At 38.0% G+C, this 19,978-nt stretch overlaps 2 protein-coding genes across 4 annotated transcripts in view; one reads left to right on the plus strand and one right to left on the minus strand.

Annotated features, from left to right (window-relative positions):
* Positions 1 to 12,115, minus strand: part of RAD9B (RAD9 checkpoint clamp component B) — a 31,651-nt gene extending 19,536 nt beyond the window's left edge. For 2 of the 3 annotated variants that reach the window (XM_065889879.1, XM_065889878.1), the window contains exons 1-4: positions 12,076 to 12,112; positions 9,516 to 9,586; positions 8,479 to 8,628; positions 8,150 to 8,264 (exon numbers count right to left, since the gene is read on the minus strand). In XM_065889879.1, coding sequence (XP_065745951.1) covers positions 8,150 to 8,264; positions 8,479 to 8,628; positions 9,516 to 9,586; positions 12,076 to 12,112 — 373 coding nt within the window. Of the gene's footprint in view, positions 1 to 8,149; positions 8,265 to 8,478; positions 8,629 to 9,515; positions 9,587 to 12,075 lie in introns of all 3 variants that reach the window. The other variant, XM_065889880.1, reaches the window with a different exon arrangement.
* A 248-nt stretch (positions 12,116 to 12,363) lies between these two features.
* VPS29 (VPS29 retromer complex component) lies at positions 12,364 to 19,650 on the plus strand. The gene is made up of 5 exons (XM_065889903.1): positions 12,364 to 12,408; positions 14,406 to 14,417; positions 16,667 to 16,858; positions 18,660 to 18,895; positions 19,148 to 19,650. The coding sequence occupies exons 1-5, from the start codon at positions 12,406 to 12,408 to the stop codon at positions 19,263 to 19,265; spliced, it is 561 nt and encodes a 186-aa protein (XP_065745975.1). The 5' UTR covers positions 12,364 to 12,405; the 3' UTR covers positions 19,266 to 19,650.
* The last annotated feature ends 328 nt before the right edge of the window (positions 19,651 to 19,978 follow it).

Genomic DNA, 19,978 nt, shown 5'->3' on the forward strand with positions numbered 1-19,978 from the left:
CTTCGGCTTTTACCTTGGGTAAAATGGTGAGCTTTTTGAGAGTTTTAAGCACTGGAGTAACATAATCTGACCTATTTTAAAGGGATTACTGTGGCTGCTATTTTGGGAAGACACAAAGCTCAAAAGTTGGCATATCTTACCTATTTTAAAAAATATTTTCAAGTTACTTTTAGATGGATAGGTAATAGAAGGTAATAGATGTACATGGTATAAAATTCAAAAGATACCAAAGAATAGACAGTGAAAATAAGTCACCCTCCACCTCTGACTCCTGCCACCCCAGTACCCTACTCAGAGGTAACTACGGTTACCAGTTTCTTAGGTATTCTTCAGAAATAGCCCATGCATATACAAGCACAATCATACCTCTATAACAAATAACTGACTTGGGTGAATGTTCTATTGGCATTGCTGAGGATGTCCAAGCTGAGAAATGCCTTATTTCTTTGCCATTCCTGATGCTTTTTTTCTTGCTACTTGCTTCCTTCCCCTTTTTCCTTAACACACGCTAAACACTTGCAGTCTATACCTTTGACCACACTGCTCCCTCATCATAGAATGCCTTCCCATTTCTGACTATTAGAAATTTAGCCCAGGACCAGATGCCTTCACAGGCAAATTCTATCAAACATTTAGAGAAGAGCTAACACCTATCCTTCTCAAACTCTTCCAAAATATAGCAGAGGGAGGAACACTCCCAAACTCATTCTACGAGGCCACCATCACCCTGATACCAAAACCAGACAAAGGTGTCACTAGGAAAGAAAACTACAGGCCAATATCACTGATGAACATAGATGCAAAAATCTTCAACAAAATACTAGCAAACAGAATCCAACAGCACATTAAAAGGATCATACACCATGATTGAGTGGGGTTTATCCCAGGAATGCAAGGATTCTTTAATATATGCAAATAACTCAATGTGATACACCATATTAGCAAATTGAAGGAGAAAAACCATATGGTCATCTCAATAGATGCAGAGAAAGCTTTCAACAAAATTCAACACATTTATGATAAAAACCCTCCAGAAAGTACGCATAGAAGGAACTCACCTCAACATAATAAAGGCCATACGTGACAAACCCACAGCCAACATTGTTCTCAATGGTGAAAAACTGAAACCATTTCCACTAAGATCAGGAACAAGACAAGGTTGCCCACTCTCACCACTATTATTCAACATAGTTTTGCAAGTTTTAGCCACAGCAATCAGAGAAGAAAAAGAAATAAAAGGAATCCAAATCAGAAAAGAAAAAGTAAAGCTGTCACTGTTTGCAGATAACATGATGTTATATAGAGAGAATCCTAAAGATGCTACCAGAAAACTACTAGAGCTAATCAATGAATTTGGTAAAGCAGCAGGATACAAAATTAATGCACAGAAATCTCTTACATTCCTATACACTAATGATGAAAACCCTGAAAGAGAAATTAAGGAAACACTCCCATTTACCATTGCAACAAAAAGAATAAAATACCTAGGAATAAACCTACCTAAGGAGACAAAAGACCTGTATGCAGAAAACTATAAGACACTGATGAAAGAAATTAAAGATGATACAAACAGATGGAGAGATATACCATGTTCTTAGATTGGAAGAATCAACATTGTGAAAATGACTCTACTACCCAAAGCAATCTACAGATTCAATGCAATCCCTATCAAACTACCAATGGCATTTTTCACAGAACTAGAACAAAAAATTTCACAATTTGTATGGAAACGCAAAAGACCCCGAATAGCCAAGCAATCTTTTTTTTTTTTTTTTTTTGCGGTATGTGGGCCTCTCACTGTTGTTGCCTCTCCCGTTGTGGAGCACAGACTCCAGACGCGCAGGCTCAGCAGCCATAGCTCACGGGCCCAGCCGCTCTGTGGCATGTGGGATCTTCCCGGACCAGGGCACAAACCCGTGTCCCCTGCATCGGCAGGCGGACTCTCAACCACTGCGCCACCAGGGAAGCCCTAGCCAAGCAATCTTAAGAAAGAAAAACTGAGCTGGAGGAATCAGGCTCCTTGACTTCAGACTATACTACAAAGCTGCAGTAATCAAGACAGTATGGTACTGACACAAAAACAGAAATATAGATCAATGGAACAGGATAGAAAGCCCAGAGATAAACCCACGCATATATGGTCACCTTATTTTTGATTTGAAGGCAAAAATATACAATGAAGAAAAGACAGCCTCTTCAATGAGTGGTGCTGGGAAAACTGGACAGCGACATGTAAAAGAATGAAATTAGAATGCTCCCTAACACCATATACAAAAATAAACTCAAAATGGATTAAAGACCTAAATGTAAGGCCAGACACTATAAAACTCTTAGAGGAAAACATAGGCAGAACACTCTATGACATAAATCACAGCAAGATCCTTTTTGACCCACCTCCTAGAGAAATGGAAATAAAAACAAAAATAAACAAATGGGACCTAATGAAACTTAAAACCTTTTGCACAGCAAAGGAAACCATAAACAAGACGAAAAGACAATCCTCAGAATGGGAGAAAATATTTGCAAATGAAGAAAACATTTGCAAACAACAAAGGATTAATCTCCAAAATTTACAAGCAGCTCATGCAGCTCAATATCAAAAAAACAAACAACCCAATCCAAAAATAGACAGAAGACCTAAATAGACATTTCTCCAAAGAAGATATACAGATAGCCAACAAACATGTGAAAGAATGCTCAACATCACTAATCATTAGAAAAATGCAAATCAAAACTACAATGAGGTATCACCTCACACCAGTCAGAATGGCCATCATCAAAAAATCTACAAACAATAAATGCTGGAGAGGGTGTGGAGAAAAGGAAACCCTCTTGCACTGTCGGTGGGAATGTAAATAGATACACCCACTATGGAGAACAGTATGGAGGTTCCTTAAAAAACTAAAAACAGAACAGCCATACGACCCAGCAATCCCACTACTGGGCATAAACCCTGAGAAAACCGTAATTCAAAAAGAGTCATGTACCACGGTGTTCATTGCAGCTCTATTTACAATAGCCAGGACATGGAACCAACCTAAATGTCCATCGACAGATGAATGGATAAAGAAGATGTGGCACATATATACAATGGCATATTACTCAGTCATAAAAAGAAACGAAATTGAGTTATTTGTAGTGAGGTGGATGGACCTAGAGTCTGTCATACAGAGTGAAGTAAGTTAGAAAGAGAAAAACAAATACCGTATGCTAACACATATATATGGTATCTAAAAAAAAAATGGTTATGAAGAACCTAGGGGCAGGGCAGGAATAAAGACACAGATGTAGAGAATGGACTTGAGGACATGGGAGGGGGAAGGCTAAGCTGGGACAAAGTGAGAGAATGGCATGGACTTATATATACTACTAATTATAAAATAGATAGCTAGTGGGAAGCAGCTGCATAGCACAGGGAGATCAACTGGGTGCTTTGTAACCACCTAGAGGGGTGGGATAGGGAGGGGGGAGGGAGACGCAAGAGGGAGGAGATATGGGGATATATGTATACATATAGCTGATTCACTTTGTTATAAAAGCAGAAACTAACACACCATTGTAAAGCAGTTATACTCCAATAAAGACGTTTAAAAAAAAAAAGAAATTTACCCACATGTGATGCTACCACCCAGATAGCCCTTCCTCTTCACCTTTCTGTCCTATGAATCTGTTGCCCCAAGTACATCCATTGTGCTCTTTTTTGTTTGTTTTTTGTTTTTGTTTTTGTTTTTTGCGGCACGCGGGCCTCTCACTGCTGTGGCCCCTCCCGTTGCGGAGCACAGGCTCCGGACGCGCAGGCCCAGCGGCCATGGCTCACGGGCCCAGCCGCTCGGCGGCACGCGGTATCCTCCCGGACGGGGGCACGAGCCCATTGTGCTCTTTTTAAAGCAACTTGGCTTGGTGTACCTCTTCATTGTGGTTTTTCTAGTCTTCCAGCTTAATAATAATTTTCCTTGATAGAATGCAAACAGGATAAAAATTTAGAAGTCCTGTTTCCTCTGTGTCATTATTGATTTTATCTAATGCTGCACAAAGTACTGGACTATAAGAGACAAGGAATTTTCACCAGAATCTCTTCCTTCATTGAGAAATCTCACTATTGAAACAAAACAAAACAGCTGAACTTAAGAGAATGCCTAGTAATGTGGTTGACTTAAATTCTGACATAAGCTCCTTATCTTCTCACAGACCAGTAACAGACAATTTGAGGTCCAGCAGCCAGTCCATGGACAGCTTGAGGAGCACTGCCTTATGCCATCAGCTGCCAGCCATGGCATATCTGATGCTATGATAGAATTCTGCTTGCCGTTTCATAGCTCAATTTGCAACTTCCCTCAGTGGCTCCAGAGAACTCTTTCAAACTTAAAGAGGTACAGCTAAAGAACAAGCATTATTTTGGAGATGTTCCATTTGTGGGGTTTGGAATTTCAGAGGTTAGTGATACTTATAAGTTGGCAAATGTTTCCCAATCCCTTTAAGTTCACTGTTATGCAAGTTTAAAGTCATTAGCATATCTGTAGAATGCCCTTTTACAAAACCTTTTAAGGTTTTCATTTTCCGTGAAGTGGAAATTCTGCCCTCTTGACACCATGTCATTAATATACATGTATGAATCAGGGTTTTATTTTCACTCAATAGCCAGTGCACCGCTCGTATGGAAGCCCCTCTCTGTCGGAGATCTGTCTTCTTGAGCAGGACAGAACTTATTAGCAGGTGCTTTAGATCAGAGCATGTTCTTCAGGGACAATTCACTGACTCATTTTTAGCCACTCTGGGGCCAGTGCCAATGACAATACAGAGAATTGATAGAATTATTATTAGGCAGGTAAATATTTCATATGAACCTTCGTTCTTGATGACATAAATCACCTTTTTTTTTTTCCTATTAGCAGATGCTAAATAACCTAAGAAATCACCGTTCTGGAAACCATTTAAGGTTAGATTCAGAGAAGTTAGTCTTTTTTAGTGGCTCATGCCTTTGCAATTGTTTTCTATCAATAAGAGAGCCAAATTTACTTCACTGTCTTTAATTTCTTCCCAGTTCCAAATATGTATTTCTAGCAGTTTATTGGATATCTCTGCCCAGGTGATTTTTCTCAACTAAATTTGAACAATGTTTCTCCACCAGATTATAAAAATAAAATTGCAAACATAATTTCCTGGGTACATACAATTTTGGAAAGTATAACTATTTACCCCAATTACTGGGTATCAGCATCTATCCCCTACTTCCCCCTTCCTTCCTGAGCCATCCTTCCCTGTTATGTAGCAGCCATGAGGTTTGGGTGGGACTGACTTCACTTCCAGTATCACTTGTGGGTCCTCATTTGTATAAATCAATTGATGTAATCTTATCCCCCTTGCAATTGAATTTGGTCCACATATGGCAATAAGCCAAGGCAATTAGAGAATGGAATTCCCCTGGCTCCCCAGGATTAGTTTAGGTTGGTCCAATCAGAGCAAAGTCAAGCACTTTTGTTCAGTGCATGTATGAAGTATGGCTCTCACTCCCCCAGATGTGAAAGAGCAAGCTGGTGGCCCCAGCTGCTGCTGCTGCTAGAAGTCACCTCATTATTAAAAGTTTATAAGAGGAGGGAGACGCCAAGAGGGAGGAGATATGGGGATATTTGTATATGCATAGCTGATTCACTTTGTCATGCAGCAGAAACTAACACACCACTGTAAAGCAATTATACTCCAATAAAGATGTTAAAAAAAAAGTTTATAAGAGAAGCTGGCCTTACTATAAATCACATAGAGGAATTCAGACCTGAGAGAATTTTAAAAAGAAGAAGCAGCAGCTGCTGCAGCCTGGATCAAAACACGCCTATGACCTAATTTTGAACTTTTAGTTTACATGAGCCAAAATTCCTCCTTATTGTTTAAGTCAGTTTGAGTTGGATTTTCTGGGTGGTTTTTTTTTCCCCTGTTATTTGTAACTTAAAGCAGGGGTCCCCATCCCCCCCACCCCCACCTCCTGGGCCGCACAGCAGGAGGTGAGTGGCAGCTGAGCCCCATTGCTACCCATCGCTGGCTTTACTGCCTGAACCATCCCAATCCCCCCAACCCCGTCTGTGGAAAAATTGTCTTCCACAAAACCGGTCCCTGGTGCCAAAAGTGTTGGGGACCACTGACATAGCATCCTAACTCATACAACTTCCCTACAGAAGCTATTAAAAATCAACCAGTCACAAATATGTATTGGACATTAATCAAGCCACTTGAGACATATTAAGAAGCTGAAAAGTTGGTTGTTTAAAATCTAGCTGGGGAATTCCCTGGTGGTCCAGTGGTTAGGACTCCATGCTGTCACTGCCAAGGACCCAGGTTCAATCCCTGGTCAGGGAACTAAGATCCTGAAAGCTGTGCGGTGCAGCAAAAAAAAAAATTTTTTTAATAAAAAATAAAATCTAGCTGGAAATAAGGGATGAGTATAATTGCAATAACATCAGTCACTGACTATTCAGTACTGCCTCTGTGTCAGGCACCACACTAAGTGCTTTACACATGTGATCTCACTTCATCCTCACAACAACCCCAGAATCTGAGGGTAGGTAAGATTATCCCCATTCTAGAGAAAAGAAAATGAAGGTTCAGAGAGCTTATGTACTGTCACAAAGCTAATAAGAATTATAGAAGAATCCACATCCAAATCTGTGAGATGTCAGAGCTTGTGGTGCTTTTTGTGTGTGTGTGTGTGCTTTTTTTTTTAATTTTTACTGAAAAATAGTTGATTTACAATGTGTTAGTTTCAGGTGTACAGCAAAGTGATTCAGTTATACATATATATATATATAAAATTCTTTTTTAGATTCTTTTCTATTATAGCTTATTACAAGATATTGAGTATAGTTCCCTGTGCTATACAGTAGGTCCTTGTTGGTTATCTATTTTATATATAGTAGTGTGTATATTTTAATCCCAAACTCCTAATTTATCCCTCCCCCCACCCTTGCTGGGCTTTTAATCATGCTCTTTACATGATTCTTCTATAACATGAACTGAAGCTCAAAGAAGGAAAAAATAATGTTAAAAATTGATATTGTGCAGGGGAAAAATTAAGGAATATAATATAAATAAGATCTGAAATAAAAATATTAAGATAAATGTAAGATAAAATTAAGAAATATAAGATAAATCGTAACACTAATATAACCTTCCAGAAGACCATTCCACTATAAAAAGATTTGGACCAATACCACAAGTACAAGATTTTTTAAAACATACACTCCTAACTGGTAACTTCAAATAAAATAGCAGCCATCATTATAAATATTACTAGCGCTAACTCTTAGAAAATATGCCAGGTATTTCTTTAAACACTTTAGAACTATAACTTCCTATAACTCATTGAATCTTCACAAAAACCCTAGAAGGCTGGTACTACCATTGTCCCCATTTTACATATAGGGAAACTGAGGCACAAAGATGTAAAATAATTCGCCCAATGTCTCAGCAAGGAAGAGGCAGAGCAGGATTCCACCCCAGACCTTGTTGACCTCCAGAGTCCATGCACTTTATCACCATGCTATACATATTTAACCATGTAAAATCCTATATGACTACAGCATTTGAATATCTACCATGCAAGGCTGGGAGGCAGGAAATCTCTTGGTGTAGCAGCGAGAATGCATGAAGGTTTTGGCTCCTACTATTGTGGGGCTGGACTCAAATCCAGGCTCTGTGACTTACTAGTTCTGTGACCTTGGGCCAGTTACCATGCTTCTTTCAGCCCCAGATAAAATACTATTTACCTCCTGGAGCATTTTTAATACAGGTAGGCATTATTCTTTTCTGTTCATTCCAAGGAACACTGTTACAAAGGCAGTCTTACAGAATATCATCAAGCAGCTAGTTAATTTTAGAATAATCAATTGTTAGAATTCAGATGGACATTTAAAAAATTGGTCTGTGTGCAGGCAAAGCTTGTGCCACTGACAAGCCAAAAAAGGAAATAATTAATACCAATCAACTCACAGTACTTCTACAGAGACAAGTGAGATAATATTTATAACTGCCCTACCACAAAACTATACAAATTCTAAGCAATAGTGCAATGGGAAGTCTTGATATGCAGTTTGAATATTCTAAACATGAAAAATATTAACAAAACACACACATACTTTAAACTGGATTTAATTATACCTACCATGTCTGCAGAAGAATTGAATAACTACTTTGCACTTATCAGATCTGGTAAATATTTTGCATTTCTCTACATTTCTTTCGAGGGAATTCAGACATCTAAAGATAGGCAGAATTGACTGTAATACAAACACATTATAGAAGAGCACATACTTAATATGGTTGCTTCATTAGTTTAAAAACAACCTAACAAAAGAAGAGTAAGTATATTCGTAAATGAACAGACTGTTCTGCATGCCATTTAAACCAAGTATTAAGTACAGAATAGGTGTTATGCCCTATATAATGAATATTTCTACAATACAAGAGAAAACCATGCCCACTTACTCTTACCTTCATTCCCAATTTGCAATTTAAATTAGATATTGTGTCACCATCATTCATTTTCACCAAGGTTGACCATTGATAATGTTGAAAAAACACAGGCGAGAAGAGGACACATCCATATGCTGACCGACAAGAATTCACAGATCTTAAAGCAAGCTAGAAAAATAAAATAATAGCTATACAGGAAAAAAATCAACTTTAATGATTAATTTTAAAAATTTTAAATTTTTAAATTTTAATTTAATTTTAATTTAATTTTAATTTAAAAAATTCTATTATGTTTAACATCGCATTGAAGTGTGTCCGAGTAAGGCTATGGGATGCGAACTGCATGATATGGACTACATTATACACATAAGTTATAGTACTGATGCAATATGGACTGCATTATACAGTGTGCATTTAATTTTCATATGTACACACATCTAAACGGAATATATTATATATAGGTATTAAGTCTAAAATCCTGCATGCTGAAATTGTATTTTTCTTTGTTTGTTTTTGGTAACAAGAACATATTTATAATTGTAAAAATGTAAATGCCCACAGGGGCCTTAACTTTAAAGCACAAAGTGGCAGAAGGCAATATAAAAGGGAGTAAAAAGATTGCAGCAAAATTTTCCCTCGCCTAAGGGGAGAAACTGTTAGTCAGCCAACTACTTCCGCTTGGGAATGCAGGCCCCAAACTATCAGATCTTCTGAGTTTTCAACAGAATCAGGAAATTCAGATTTTTATGTGGACTCTCCCAATTACTGTTAGAAAATTATTTCATTTTTTAAAAAAAACATAGTGCAGGCCCCACAAAATATTTCTGCAAGCCATATCTAGCCTCTTGACCACCAGTTTGTTTCTTCTGGCTTAAATCAACTGTGTATGATTTTTAAGTTTACCACGCTCTAAATGTATTTAGATATGTAAAATAAAGATGAACAGTGAAAGGGCTGATTAGAATTTCTGGATTTCCTAGTTAACATTCAATCTGGACTGGGATTTATAAACATCTTCTTTTTTCCTTAATCTATTAGTTAAATTTCTTACTTACACCTTTTTCAGAAGGGTCTAGCCACAGCTCATCACTAATTCGTGAGAGTGCTTGGATCGCTTTCCCAAATACTACGGAGAAAAAGAAAGGTGCCTTTTACATTCTTTTTCTCAAACAATAAAATCATAGGACTACTTCAGCATTCACAGGACTCAAGATAAATTCATAAAGAACAGTGTTTTATAGACTAATGCTACAAATTGTTTTAAGAAATATGGTATAATACCCTGGCAAAATGCCAGACACATAGTAAGTGCTCAATAAATTAACAGAATGAGGGATTTCCCTGGTGGTCTAGTGCTTAAGACTCTGCCCTCCCAATGCAGGGGGCCTGGGTTAGATCCCCAGTCAGGGAACTAGATCCCAGGAACTAGATCTAGATCCTGCATGTTGCAACTAAGACCCAGCGCAGCCAAATATATAAATAAATATATTTTTAAAATAATAAATTCACAGAGTGAGTGTGTGAAATAATAAAATGCAACAAAATTCTTCCTTTCTATATGTTCACAGTGTTGCATGGAACTATTGTGGCAAGCCAGTTTCCATACTAATGTATTTTTAAACTTGGTTTAAATAAATGTATACCCCCACCCCCCAAAAGTATGAAAACAGAGCATGTAGGAGATGGTTTGAAGGGTTTTAATAACTTCAGAGGCAGCAAAGTCAAAACAAGTCATGAGAGAGAAATTAGAGGAATTCAAGATGTATCTCTGATGTTTGAGCACAGAACATGCCAGATCTTCCCAGAAAACACAGTTAGATGCCCTGTCAGAAAGAGAGGCCAGGGCTGGATGAAATATTGGTCTTATCTGGTATGATACCATTTATGTTCTTATAGATTATAAGTAAAAAATATGGCAAACAGATATGGGATACTATGATGCAATAAAAATGGATGGCCATATCAATCCATGGAAAAGTAGAAAAAAGGAAAAATAATTTCAGAACATAAAATCAGATTATCATGCTTAAGAATCAGAGTTGGCTGGCTTCCCTGGTGGCGCAGTGATTAAGAATCCGCCTGCCAACGCAGGGGACACAGGTTCGAGCCCTGGTCCGGGAAGATGCCACATGCCGTGGAGCAACTAAGCCCGTGCGCCACAACTACTGAGCCTGCGCTCTACAGCCCGTGAGCCACAACTACTGAGCCCACGTGCCACAACTACTGAAGCCCACGCACCTAGAACCCATGCTCCACAACAAGAGAAGCCGCCGCAATGAGAAGCCTGCGCACCGCAACGAAGAATAGCCCCCGCTCGCCGCAACTAGAGAAAGCCCGCGCGCAGCAACGAAGACCCAACGCAGCCAAAAATAAATAGATAAATAAATTAAAAAAAGAATCAGAGTTGGGGGAATTCCCTGGTGGTCTGGTGGTTAGGACGCTGCAATTCCACTGCCAAGGGCCCACGTTCAATCCCTGGTGGGGGAACTAAGATCCCGCAAGCTGCACGGCACAGCCGGAAGTGGGGGTGCAGGCCTCAAACTGAGAGAGGATGACTAGGGGGAGAAAAAGAGGCGTTTGTCTCTTTTTACCACTTCACATTCACCACTTCTTCCTGGAGCTAGCTAATGAAGACCTTTCATTCATTCAATGAATATTTATTGAGCACCTAGTATGTTCCAAGGACGGTACAAGCCAAGGCAATGCGGGTATAACAATGAACAAGACGGGTTTACAGCTCCTGCCCTCACAGGGCTTAGAGTTACGGAGTAAAAACAAATTTAAACAATCATACAAATTATCACTTATTGAGAACTAAGGTACACATTGCAAGAGAGAACTTTCTAGAACTCTGAGAACATGCAACAGTGGGGGGGTCTTGTGCTTCCCTTTTCTGTTCATTAATACTGTTCCATAGAGGTCGTCAACACAGCGGAAGCCGGCTGCAACACAAGATGCCTTTCAATAATCACTTTCAGGTTATGATCTGTATGACCATTACTTTTCTAAATAGAGACTTTCTGGAGTAACATACATGTTTAAAGTACCATTTACAATAAACAATAGTTCTTATACATTCCCATTCATTACTGAGCTCTTTACCTGCATTTTATTCCTACAATAAACCCTATAATGAAGATGCCGTTAATATTTTCATTTTACAGATAAGAAAACTGAGCCCGGAAGTGATTCCATGGTTTGTCCCAGGTCATACATTAAAAATGTTAGAATTTGGAAAAAAAAACAGGTTTATGCTTTTTTCTCATGGCACTAAAATACTTTTACTGTCCAAGCATTGTTTTTCCCAACTTCCCACACAGTCCTATCGTCCCGAGTTTGAAACTGCCGTTCCAATATTTGTCCAGATAGTGCAACTTCATTTTATGGACACCTATGAATATAAATATTATGCATAAATAAAAGCAGATGGGCCGTCATTCGCCCCTCAGAAGCTAACAGGACCCTGGGTGGGTGGGTGCCGGCTGTGGCCAGGCCTTGTGTCCTCAGCCCCTAGGCAGAAAGGCAAAGATCAAGAAACTAGACGATGGTGGAAACTTCCCCATGAACCCTAGGCTTTCCCTTTTCTACACAGAAAGGCAAAAAAGGCCTCTGCACCTTTCACCTGACTGCCGCTCATCCCGCACTTCAGCATGACTGCAATCCCTAAAAATGTCAGTCACTCTGCGCGCCTCAGCTCGAGGGCCCCAAGCGCCCGGATGTTGCCCGCGCTTTTGGAAACTTCGCGATCTTGGCCACCGCCCCACCACAATTTCCCAAAGAACAACTTCGCTTTACGGCGGCGAAGAGCCTAAACGGGCCTCCGTAGAGCTGTCTCTCGCCGACTTCTCTTTTCATTGGTTGTGAGCGAGGTGGGCGGGTCGTCGAGGCGTCTGAGGAAGAGAGGGCGGCGGCGGTTGTGGTGACTGAGCGGAGCCCAGTGACAGGATGGTGAGGGCGGCAGCTGCGGCGACAGAGGCCTGCCTCTCGGTTGGGGTGCTGCGTCGTTGGGAGACGCTGGGAGTCTCTGGGCGAGGGCTTAAACGATCCCGGAGGCCGTGGCGGGCGCGGCCGGGGCCCGGGCCTGGGGAAAGACAAGGGAGGAAAGAGCGGCCACCTCTGGGTGCGGCCAGACCTGGCCTCGCAGCCCAGCCTCAGGAGCCACAGGACGTCCGAGGGGGGAAAGGGTCCCTTTCAGCTGCTGCTTCTGTCACGAGCCCCTCACGCCCGAGCCGGGGAAGGCCTTTGGGCCTGTGCCTCGAGCGTCCCAGAGAAAGGAGCACGGGAACTCCGCCGTTTCCAGACGTTTCCTTGCTCCTTTCGCGCAAAAAGCACCTCCCGCTAGTAGGTAACCCACCGGTTACCACCCCCATGTGGCGAAAGCTGGCTTGTCGGAGGCAAAACGGGGAGAAGCAAGCTACCATTTAGTTTGCTGTCTAGAGAAAGTGGATAAGAGCTGTCCCCTTCGCCCCTGAAATACCGTGCAGCTGCCATTGAAATGTGGCAGTGGGCCCTGAAAAGGACTGGATTTAGCATTTAGGATTGCTGGAACTACTTCCTCAGGCTGCTGCGACCCTTTAGAGCAGGATTCCTTAATGGTTTTCGAACTCCTTGAAATGGTTTGGAATACATTTTGGAACGTTTTTCAGGTGAAAGGGTCATTGTTGGCAGCAAGGAGTAGTTTGGGAAGCTTTACCTCATTCGTCCATCAGATTGCCCCAGATCATCCCCTCACCCCCAGGAGGTCGGTACCCCAAGGCCTGCCTATGTGAAAACTCGGGAACTGCTGCCAGAGAGGGCTAATAGCGGTAATCAGATTTTCAAAGTGCCCTTGACCCCCTACAAAGTGAAGAACGGTTTTAAAAGGGTTTCTGATGATCTTGCTATTTGTGTTGCTGAAAAGAGACTTCTCTCTCTGATGAACATCTATTGCATTTTTAAGATGATCGTGATTCTGTGACCAGCAGCCTTTAAGGTGCCTTATAGACGTGACAGCCAAAGATTCATGGTCTCTGGTTCTTTAGCTTCTTTATGTATGTTAGAGACTTTAATCCCACTTTTGATTTTTGCTTCTAAACAGACTCCAGATTAGAGTAGTCCAGTTTACAGTAATTTTGAGACAGTTATCCCTGGGAGAAGATGAAATTACCTGACATGATTTCTATATTAATGTTTCTGAAGTTTTTTTGAGAGGTGAACACTTTTTCAGGGTAGTTGTACTGAAATATCACTTTTCACGTGAAATAGAACTGGGCAAAATTTAGAGTTAGTCGATTCTTTTACAATTAAAAGCATTTTATTTGGCAAAAGAGACCAGAAATGTTCAATATACAGTAGTATCCAGAGTCTATGGGCAGCAAATTCAAGTGTGGGGAAAGTCCAGATTTAACTGGAGGAAGGTGTCTGCTTTTATCATCCAATACTTGATAATGTATTCATAGTGCTGTGTTAGATCTTCTGTACAAAATGACCTAGCTGCAGCATAATTTTCCAACTACTAGAATTTTAAACATAGGAGGATTAAAATCAATATACTTGAAGAATAATTAGTCCTAAAGGATCCAGAAAATGTTAGCTTTCATTTAAGCTATTGCTGATGAATTTTCCAAATAAAATTCTAAACAGAACAGGAAACAAAACGGATGGGAGTCAAAGTGGCGAATGAGATTAGGAAAAGTTGAAAAAATTTTAAGTGTGTGTGTGTGAGAGAGAGAGATATCTAATAGTACAGCATATGGTTCTTTTGGTAATGTTTTGAGCAAAGCTGATTTTTAACATTTTCTTTCATAACACTCAGAAATCATTAACAGTTGTTTGCATATTCATTCGATGAGTTTTTTGTTCTTTTTTTGGTTTGTTTCTTTTCGTTGCTTTCTTTTAACATTGGTCATGTTTCACCCTTTTTTTTTCATTCCCCTGTCTGCAATCAACTTCTTCATTCCACTAAGGCTGGGCACAGAGTAAGTTTCTTCTCTTAGCTCCTACTAACAATGGTGGTTGGGTGCTGTTACTGGGATTTCACCCTTTTATGTCTATCAAATAGGAAGTAACCAAATTCCTATGCTTTGATTAGGTTGGTTCTTTATTTGAATTTAACAAGACTGCCATTTCCAGGGCCTTTTGCTGTCTTAAAAGACTCTGTAATCTGTGTCTAACCTGAACTGTCCAAAGTGTGGAATTTGGGCAAAGACACTGCTCAAAGTATGGTATTTGTTATGTGACACTCTTCCCCCTATAACTTAAAAAGCTGCAGGAAATCAAAGTCCTAGTAAGGATCCTTACTAATTTGAAATAGTTTCTGTGTGGCCATTCATACTTATATCTTTATACTGCTAATAGTCTAGGTACACTTGGGCATAATCCTCAGTACATTATAGAATTTAGCTCATAGATCATTATAAAGTATCATGTCTTACTAATGTTCGTTCTACCACATTCAGATTGAACAGCTCATTCATTATTAGGCCCAAACATTTTCAACTTGTTATAGACATATACCCTTAATTTATGAGTTTGAGGTTCTTTTTTTTTTAATATAGAAATCTATTTTTTTACCTTTTTCTCAAATGCCAGCTTCCCACATTAACTATGTACTTCAATTCATATCTGAAGGGATCCCCCTCTAAAGATGAAGATTGTTCTATCTCCAGGTACTTTTGTATTGATTATCACTGAGGGTGGAAACTATGTGGTGGTTTTTAGTTCTATAGATGGTTTTTCCACTAAGATTTGGATTGAAACAATATGTCATTGAGCAAATACCAGCTGAAACTACTCTTTGTAAAGAAGCTTATTTAATAATTTCTTTTAAAATGAGCTAGTTTTGTAACCTTGTGTTACCTCAGTTACTTTATATCCTGATAACATTTCCTTTCCTTTGTAATCATTTTGATATTTGTTGCAAGATGAATCAAGCTTATTGTGATAATAATTTTAATTTTACACATTTTGGTTTTGATTAATTTCAACTTACAAAGTCTGTAGTGGCCAAACTTTGTTGTTTATCCTGTTTTAGATATTTAATGTTTTCTTTGGTAATATTAAAGAATAGTAATGCATTCTTTAGAACCAGTTAAAGGGCATGTACATTTATGGATGGGATATCTGTGTGGGAAAGCATCCTGTCATAGAATGAAGGTGCTTATACTGTCTGCAGCCATACCACCCTGAACGCGCCAGATCTCGTCTGAAGGTGCTTATACCAATGGACATGGAGAAATTGACTCTCTTGTCCTTTGGAGGGCGAATACTATTTTTAAATGATCTTTTTGACATTATTGTGTTAAGTGGTGTATATATGTCAAATCTTGAAATTTTAAAATTAAAAATCTGCAGGATTGAGGTTTTTTAATTCTTTTATATTTATATGCAGAATTTGTTTTTGTCATCTGAGATTGTTCCAACTCTAAACCACCTCCTGCTGAATTCATCACTTATTTAGCTGATCTCTCTCTTTTTTTAATGCTCTAATGCACATGAAAGATTGATATGTTATTTTAAGTTTGGGAACTAAACTGAGGATACATAGACAATTTGATCTAAACAAAAATATGACAGTCAGGATTTCTAATGATGAAGGAAAGAGAAGATAACAGAATTATAGTTCAGAAGCACATGTTTGCCCTATTGAAACTCTTTGCAACATAGGCTGTTTTTATTCCTCTGCAATGTATAGTTAATATTTTAAGTAACAAATATTGTAAATTTTGGCTACTGTTCCTCCAAATAGTTGTCAGTCTAGTAAATTATAGAATTAACTTTTTTTTCCTCTATCATTATAATTTTAACCATTCTTTTTATTAACATCCCTGGAATCAATATATGATGTTTTACATTAAAACTGCAGAAATATGAATTACCATATCAAATTCCATAGGGCCTGGTAGTATATTTTTCATTTTTCAATTTTTTTGAGTGTAATTTATAGGTCTCTGAATGAATCGCTTTAGAAAGCTTGATTTTATTCTTGATAAATAGAATGATTACCTGTATTGTGTGCACACCTATTTATGACCCAAATAAACTAAGATTGATTTAGAATCATATGTGTGTTTAAGTGGTCATGATAGGAACTATGTGAGTAACTTCTGCTCTTTTGGGTTTTGGAATCTCTGATTAGTTTAATTTAAAAGAGGACTTATGGGAGGAGAATATCTTGTTTTGAAATCATGTTTAACATTACACCTTTTCTCACCTTGACACTTTAAAGTTGGTGTTGGTATTAGGAGACCTGCACATCCCACACCGGTGCAACAGTTTGCCAGCTAAATTCAAAAAACTGCTGGTGCCAGGAAAGATTCAGCACATTCTCTGCACTGGAAACCTTTGTACCAAAGAGAGTTATGACTATCTCAAGACTCTGGCTGGTGATGTTCATATTGTGAGAGGAGACTTCGATGAGGTGATGTACTTCCCTTTCCCTTCCCAAATATTCCCTTTCCTTTTTTTTTTCCTGTTGTGTTGATTATATATTAATTAAATATTTCCTTTTCTTGATTTGTATATATATAAGGTTTATTTTTGAGACCAGAGTTTCTCAACTGTTAAGGTTTGTTTTGCTTTTTTTTTTTTTTTTAGTTTTCCAATGTAAAATTATTACACTTACCCCTCCCTTACAGTTTGAAAATCACTGATTTTAGACTACTTAATAAACATATTACATACTTGTTCTAATTAAATTGATATGGTTTTGTCAATATTTTTTGTAGTACTATCATTTAGTTTAAAAAGTTTTTGTCAGGAACTTACCCCGCCACCACCTCTGCTACCCTGTTCCAAGCTACTTATCACTTTATTGTGTTCCAGCTTCCTGACTCTATCCTTGCTCCCTCCACAGTTTATTCTCCACGTAGCAACCAGAGTGATCTTTTTTAGGTGAAGTAAGATTACATCACTTCTCTGCTGAAAACCCTGCCATGGCTCCCTAACTCAAAGGTTAACTATAAACTGGCATGAGGGAGTTTTGAGGAGGGGAATAGACTTTTCTATATCTTACTGTGACAGTGCTTACACAACTGTATGCATTTGTCAAAACTCCTTGAATTGTATACCAAAAAGGGTACGTAAATTTTACCTCAATAAACCTAACTTTAAAGGAAAAATAAGGAGTTCTGGAGTTCCAACTTTGCCCATTAATTAATAATGAGATTTAAAAAATAAAAAAATAAAAAAAAAAAAATGAGATTTTAGGCCAGTTACATCCTCTTTCTTAGTTCCCTACTATGTAAATATGATTGGAATAGATGATTTTTAAGACCCATGACAGTGCTAACATTGTATGACCTAGCTTAATAAACCTGATTCTAGTATGAAAATTTTATTTTTTATTCCTAGGAATATAAGCTTTTTCATAAACTATTTAAATTCATTGGTGCTTTTTTTTTTTTTTTTTTGGTGTTAAGTTTGAATAAACTAGAGGTGGCATGAAAGTGAAAAGTGGGGTGGGGGGATGAGAAGGGAAGGGGCAAACATCTTGTCAATAATTCGAGTATATGTTTGCCATTTGTTAAAAATATATTAGGGATTCTGTTTATGATATGCTAAAGATAGTTTCAGTAGCAAGAATTAAATTTTTTGCTTGACCCTGGAGCCATACTACCAGGGTTTGGATCTTGGCTCAAACACTTAATAACGTTTGCTCCTAGGCAAGTTATTTTAACCTCTCTGTGCCTCAGTTTCCTCATCCATAAAATGGGAGTCATAATAGAATCTACCTCTTAGGATTGTTTGTAATTTTTACATAGGTTGATATTTATAAACTTCTTAGAATAGTGCCTGGTTCATACTAAGTGCTACATAAGTTTAACTATCATTATTATTTTAAGCCATCTATGTAACAATTAAAGCCTGGGATATAATTTGAACATATCCTAGCTTACAGGTCATATTCCTTGGATTCTTAAATAAAGGAAACATAAATTTGGGGGAATTATCCTTTACAGAAAGCCGAAAAGAACTCATTCTATAAAAATAAACTCAACAAAGGGATTGCATGATAAGTTCCAGTTTACCTAAAGTAAGTTATGTTTTGAGCACCGTTTGCAGCCTTAGAGATTGAGAAGAAATCAAATATTTAACAAATATGTTGGTTGTGGAGCACTGTAGTAAAACACCCATATGAGATTGAATATTTAAGAAGGTTAATTTTTAAACCTCTGTGTCTCTAAAATATTTGTTTTTCTTATGTCTATTTCATATTTTAGAATCTGAATTATCCAGAACAGAAAGTTGTAACTGTTGGGCAGTTCAAAATTGGTTTGATCCATGGACATCAAGTTATTCCATGGGGAGATATGGCCAGCTTAGCCCTGTTGCAGAGGCAGTTTGATGTGGATATTCTTATTTCAGGACACACACATAAATTTGAAGCATTTGAGCATGAAAATAAATTCTACATTAATCCAGGTTCTGCCACTGGAGCATATAATGCCTTGGAAACGTGAGTAGTATGCAATTTGGGAATTTGGGGGTTTCATAAAGTTAATTATTGTACAAGTGACATTTCATAAAAGAGAAATGTGATTATTTAAATAATTATAGCCTTTTTGGCAATCTTCTGTTGGTGATTATTCTTTTTAATATGTCTAACAACCAGATTTCTCCTTGAATCCAAATTGTCATCCTAAATTGAAATTTATAGTGCTACTGCTTTTTAGTACAAAACACTGACATTATTTATATTTTCTTCCAGAAACATTATTCCTTCATTTGTGTTGATGGATATCCAGGCTTCTACAGTTGTCACTTATGTGTATCAGCTAATTGGAGATGACGTGAAAGTAGAACGAATTGAATACAAAAAATCTTAAAGCGAGGCGTGTCCTGATGATATTTCTGTTGGGCTTTTTTTTTTTTTTTCCATTCCCCTGTTCAACTCAAGTAATTAAATGTTTAAGAGCCACAAAATTGTATCACTTTTATAATATTTTGCAGTAAAATGTAATCTCGTCTTCTGTTAATACAATATTCTAAGCTTCTTGTAAACTATAAGATTATATTTAGTTTAAGTATATGGTTTCTATGAAAAAACATCCACCACACAGTAAATGGTCACATGTTAAGAAAAATTTATCCTTGTAAATATCTTCATAGTTGATATTTGGAACTTTACTACCAAAGTAGTGCATGAGGAGAAAGAATCTAGATTTTCTTGTAGACATTCTTCTCCAGTAATAAACAGTTACCTTTCATTTATACTTTCTTGATAAACTGTGTTTTAATTTTTAAAACTTATGAAAATAAGAGGCCAAATGAAACTGCAGACAAGTGTTACAGTGATAAGGTAGATGAGATGACCTTTCAGAGCTTTCTTAAAACGTTCTAGGTCATAATGTTGGACTCAGATTTTATTAACTAAATAGGATACCATATTGACATAGTAAATCATCAGTGATTCTTCAGACTGTTGCTTTTAAGTGCCCTATTCTTTACGTTTTAACAACAAAAAAATTTTTTTAAACACTACTGTGTAATTTGAAAAGATACGTGCACTCCAGTGTTCATAGCAACATTATTTACAATT

This window comes from Phocoena phocoena, chromosome 13 (genome assembly GCF_963924675.1).
Source record: "Phocoena phocoena chromosome 13, mPhoPho1.1, whole genome shotgun sequence".
In the NCBI taxonomy this organism is placed as follows: domain Eukaryota; kingdom Metazoa; phylum Chordata; class Mammalia; order Artiodactyla; family Phocoenidae; genus Phocoena; species Phocoena phocoena.